We start from the raw sequence: 5,487 nt of genomic DNA on the forward strand, positions 1-5,487 counted from the left end.
TTCTTTATGGGAAAGTAAATGAAGAAGTTTATGTATGTCAGCCTCCAGGGTTCGAAGATCCTCATTTTCCAGGTCGCTATTTCAAGTTGGACAAAGCACTCTATGGTCTTCACCAAGCTCCACGTGCTTGGTACGAGACTTTGTCAACATACTTGTTAGAGTGTGGATACACCAGAGGAAAGATCGACATGACTCTCTTCACCAAAAAGATCGGGGAGGATGTAATGCTGGTTCAAATCTACGTCGACGATATCATCTTTGGGTCAACTAACGAGGCATTGTGCAGAGAATTCGAGACCGTCATGAAGGCAAAATTCGAAATGAGCATGATGGGAGAGCTGAATTTCTTCTTAGGGCTAGAAGTGAAGCAAAAGGAGGATGGGATTCTTATTCATCAGGCCAAGTACATTCGGGACATTCTCACGAAGTACAACATGAACGACTGTAAAGTTGCAAGCACCCCGTTCGCCTCTCAGACAGAACTTACTCTAGATCCCCAAGGAAAACCAGTAAACAAATCCTTTTATCGCTCGATGATCGGTTCTCTGATGTATTTGACGTCTAGCAGGCCAGACATTATGTGGGCAGTCTGTCTTTGTGCTCGATTTCAGACAAATCCCAAGGAATCTCATGAAATTGCTGTAAAGCGCATCTTCCGCTATCTCAAAGGAACTCCGAAGCTAGGTCTTTCGTATCCTAAAGATAGTAATTTTGATCTTATTGCCTATTCTGACAGTGATCATGCAGGTTGTAAAGTAGATCGCAGGTCTGTATCAGGAGGATGTCAATTCTTGGGAAATCGTTTGATCTCATGGCAAAGCAAGAAGCAAACAACGATGTCCACCTCAACCGCTCAGGCAGAATACACCGCGGCCTACAGCTGCTGTTCACAAGTTCTCTGGATACAAAATTAGTTGTTGGATTATGGAATCAATATCATGAAGACTCTTATATTCATCGACAATGAAGCGTGTCTGGGAATTGTGAAGAATCCCATACACCACTCAAGAACAAAGCACATCGAAATTCGAATTCACGTAATTCGAGATGCCTACGAGAAGGGGTATATTCAAGTGGTGCCAGTGGATACAACACAGCAGCGGGCCGACATTTTCACGAAAGCCTTCGATAAAACCCGATTCAAGCAGCTGGTAACCTGGTTGGAAATGGTTAATTTCCTTGAATGGAAATGAATCTTGTGATCTAATTTGTCAGTAAATACTACTTAAAAAAACCGTTTGTTGAGAGTAAAACAAGTATCGAAAAACGTCGCCCACCAAAAAGATTTTCTGTTTAAAATTTTATTTTCGGGTAAATGGACTCACGAAAATAAAGATTTTAGGGGGGATATATTCAGAAAATCAAAAAACAAATGCTTATGTCTGACTCCTGCTAGAGGAAGTGATAGAAAATTGCTAACACTTTGTCATTTCTTGCAAAAACAGAAAACAAAAAGAAATCGGGGTACCAAGCAACGACGTGTCGGTAGATTCAGCAACACCGACGAGTAAACTGCTGTTAGGGAGCAAAACATAATGTCTACACAAGAATTCTGGCTTTTCTCAGGCATTACGCATCTCAGTGGGTAACACGTTGCGGCATATGGCTTAATGGTCTTGAATCTTGCGTTGACAGATTGCCAAAGTCTGAGATTTCGGGTCTTTATATTGGTATTTCATTCGGAGGATATCATAGTTGTTCTTCTGCTGCATCCAGATACATGCTGACCTAGACGCTATGATATTCTTTTAATAATAAGTGCCTTAAAAAAAGGCCAAACCCTTCCTAATAAGCGCCATCTTTGGCCAAAACCTTTCTCGTAATAAGCGCCAATTTTTGGCCAAACACCTTGGACATATTAGTTTGGTAACTCTGCTGTACGGTAGTACTGACCTGTTCACCGAACTATCTGTCATAGCCCTCGATAGCTCTTGGGATCTCTGTTGTACGAAAGTACAGACCTGATCTCCGTTCTATTGTTGAAGAGAATGAAACCAATATACTGACCAGTTATGAGGAATCTTTGCGCATACCTTGATCGCGTGGGTATGTCCTGATGTGGGACTCACGGGGGCGTAATGATTCTATTCTCAAAAGCTTGTGTGGGGGCCATCGAAGACTTGCCAATATTACCAAAAACATGATAAAAGTGCTCTCCGAAGGCATGTTGAAAGAAGGATGCATGGATTTAAGCGGACAAACATACTGGCAGTTTTTCTTGTGCCCTGGTTAGTAAATAATAATAATAATATATAAAGAATTTGGCAAGTGTTGGCAATATGATCTTCTGCAGGTAAGTTCGATGAGCGTGGAATATTTCAAGGAAATTTGCATCAAATGGAACCTCCCAGAGCTGGAAATTTGAAGTTCGGAGTCAAAACGGCCCAAATTTTAGCAAAATTGTGAATATTACGTAATAAATAATATTTTTAAACAAAAATGGGCACATTTTATGAGAAAGTTTGAAATCAACGAGCGAATTTAAAACTGTTTGAAATCCCACCATTGGCGGCGGAATTAAGATACCAGCGAAATTAAGATTTCGCTGGTTATCAAAATTCAACTATAAATATCTTCTTCAAACCGTTATTAGTTCGTTTTTTTTAAACTTCTTCATCTTCTCTCTAAAGAAACCAAATCGCACCACAATTAAAACTCTTACAAGATCAGAATCAAAGTCACCTTATATCTTCACAAGATTCATTGATATTAAAAGGCCATCAGGTAATCCTTGGTTTATGATCAGTCCCTTGCATTCTCTGTTTCACAATTTTGGTTAACAATCCTTAATAATCATGTTTCGATCCACTCTCATTCTTTAAAAGTCGAATATGTCAATGTTATTATTGCTGTTGTTAGTGTATGTTGCAAGGATTAAATGGTTTGAACTAGTATATTGAACTGCTTGTGCAAGTTGAGATACGTTTGATGATCATGTCTGATCAATCAGGTGATAATCGTTGGGGGTTTTGAAAGGGTTTAACAAGAAACTTATGATGACAGCGAAGATAAACATGAACACAGCGATGGTAGCGAAATAACCCTGGCCGCGGAAGTTCAAAAGTTTCGAACGCGAGTTCGAGCAACCAGCAAAACAATCTATTTCGCTCGTGGAGCGATCTAGTATGTTGCCTTCGCTGGTAAATCGTTCTTGGAAACGAAGCCACGTCTTCGCTAAGTTCGCTAGCGAATTTAACCTGGTAAAGTTGCACCAAATCCGGATTTGATGCCAACAAAATTAACCGGGCCACTAGCGAACTCAGCGAAGACAAGAATCTAGTCTGTGAGCGACAACAGCGATAATAGCTATAGTAAACGACTGGTCAGTTAGCGAAATCAGCGACGATCGGTCATCACTGTTCTGGATCTCGACCACCGGGACCAGCGAAGGCAACTCATGACCCAGCAGCGAAATTATGTTGAACTAATTTTTTTATTAATTAATTAACAAGCTTCTTTAAATTCTTTTAATATTTTTTTGTAAATACTGTTATGTGTATAGTCTCTCGTGTAAATATCTTTTCTCTCAAGATCTTTCTAACTTGCCTCGTTTTTCGTGTCAAAAGCAATATGGTGAAAAACCTCGAATGGGATAAAACGTTGAAGCATAATCAAAGCATCAATCTGGATGAGGTGCCACAGGATTTTGAGGATGTAGCTAGATGGGTTCGATCTAGCAGAATCGGTTATGCCGTGGAAGCAGATGTTAAAGTTTACAGAATCCACATACAAGAATTCTGGGAAAATGCAAAATCTGAGACTATCAACAACAACAGAGGGATATCGTCAACATTTCAAAACAAAAGAATAGAGGTAACTGAAGATAGGATCCGCAAGGTTCTGAAGCTACTAGACAATGATCAAGATCCAATCAGCCTGAGAAAAGATGATATTCTGGATGGTTTTCGAGGAATGGGTTATGCAGGGGATTTCAGTCAAAAGAAAGAAATAAAGAGAGGAGGACTCACAAGAGACTGGAGGTTCATCGTTCATGTCATTGCTATGAGTCTGGCACACCGAAAGGGCGGTTATGATGGACTGAACTTGGAATGGTCGGCAGCTATGCTAAATATGTGCTTAAACCAGAAGTTTAATCTCTCTGGTTTAATCTTTAACTATGCTTGACAATGTAAGAGGACCGACTTGGGCGATGTATCCAAGATTCGTTCAGATGCTGATCAATGACCAATACAAAGATGCACAAAACGATGGAAACCTCTACAAATTTCACATCCCTACAAGCCGTCAGTTTACAGAAATAAAGACTAATGAATGGGTGTTGTTGCACGACTGGATGTATCGAGCTGAGAGATTGCCTCTAGTAAAGGAAGCATATAGAAAGTACAAGGAAGCTGTTCGAGAAAAACAACAACGAGCTGCTCAAGCTCAAGCTGAGGCAGCTGCAAAAGAAGAGCGCTCTAAGGGAAAAAGGAAAGAAAAGCAGGCGGCTGAAGATGAACCACCCAAAAAGAAAAAGGCACCGGAAAGTACTGAAAGATTTATGGGTACTAGCATAAGGGCGGCTGAGTCCGAAGAACATCGCCAGCATGTCAGAGATATGAGAGAAATCCACGCCTTGCAAGAAAAAGAAAAGAGGGAAAAGAAACTCAAGCAAAAAGAGATGTCAGCCTCAGAAAGACCAGAGACTGTTGCTGAGGAAGTTCAGTCGTTGAATGATTTTGTAGATACATTGATTGTTGATCCTGATGAAATTTCAGCAAGCAAGGGCTCCTCTAAAGTATCCCCTGTGAAACCAACTAGCATTTCAAAGCCTCCAGTCCCTCCACAAAGGGTTCGTCCCTTTCAAGAGCTCTACGATAAATTGATCAAAGACACCGGTCCCTCGGTTGCCAAAGAAATCTGTCTGCTGAAGAACCAAGTAAACGACACGAACTTTCTGAGGGAAAAGATTAAGGATCAGCGCAAGAAAAATAAAGAAATGAACGCCTACATGGCTAAGCAATCCAAGTTCATCAGATTCCAGCAGGCGGGGTTAGAAAAAATGTACAGAATGATGAGAAACATGTGTGAGCAAATGAAAGTAAAGCCCATGTTCTCATTTGAAGAAATCTTCGACTTTGAAGCGTTCATGGAAGAAGAAACTACTAGAAAAGAAAAGGAGGCTGAGGCTAAGAAAAAGCGTTTGGAATCGGTCGAGAAGGTAACTGAGGGAAATGAAAGTGATGAAGAGGAAGTGGACCGAGATGATATGCCAGCCAGATTTATCGAATGGGGCCTGGAAGAGGAAGTTCTCTAATCTCTATGAATAAGAAAATGGAAAAACCTTCTCTCCTCAGCATCCAGAATAGTTCAAGAAAGAGAGAGAAAGACTCCCAGATTTTTATCAAGTGATAAGAGTAGAAAAGAGTGAAGCTACTGACAAGATCATCAGCTGGATGTACGACAACCTTCGAGGAATGTTTGTGGTTAAAAGACGTGGTGGCGTAATCCAGTACTTCTAGACCGGATTTGATCTTTTTACACTTC

At 40.6% G+C, this 5,487-nt stretch overlaps 1 protein-coding gene across 1 annotated transcript; it reads left to right on the plus strand.

Annotated features, from left to right (window-relative positions):
- Positions 1-4,150: 4,150 nt before the first annotated feature.
- On the plus strand, positions 4,151-5,257 carry LOC110925314 (DNA ligase 1-like). Its single transcript, XM_022169269.1, has one exon. It carries the CDS (start codon positions 4,151-4,153, stop codon positions 5,255-5,257), a length of 1,107 nt encoding a protein of 368 aa, XP_022024961.1.
- The last annotated feature ends 230 nt before the right edge of the window (positions 5,258-5,487 follow it).

Source organism: Helianthus annuus, chromosome 17 (assembly GCF_002127325.2).
Source record: "Helianthus annuus cultivar XRQ/B chromosome 17, HanXRQr2.0-SUNRISE, whole genome shotgun sequence".
Lineage (NCBI taxonomy): Eukaryota > Viridiplantae > Streptophyta > Magnoliopsida > Asterales > Asteraceae > Helianthus > Helianthus annuus.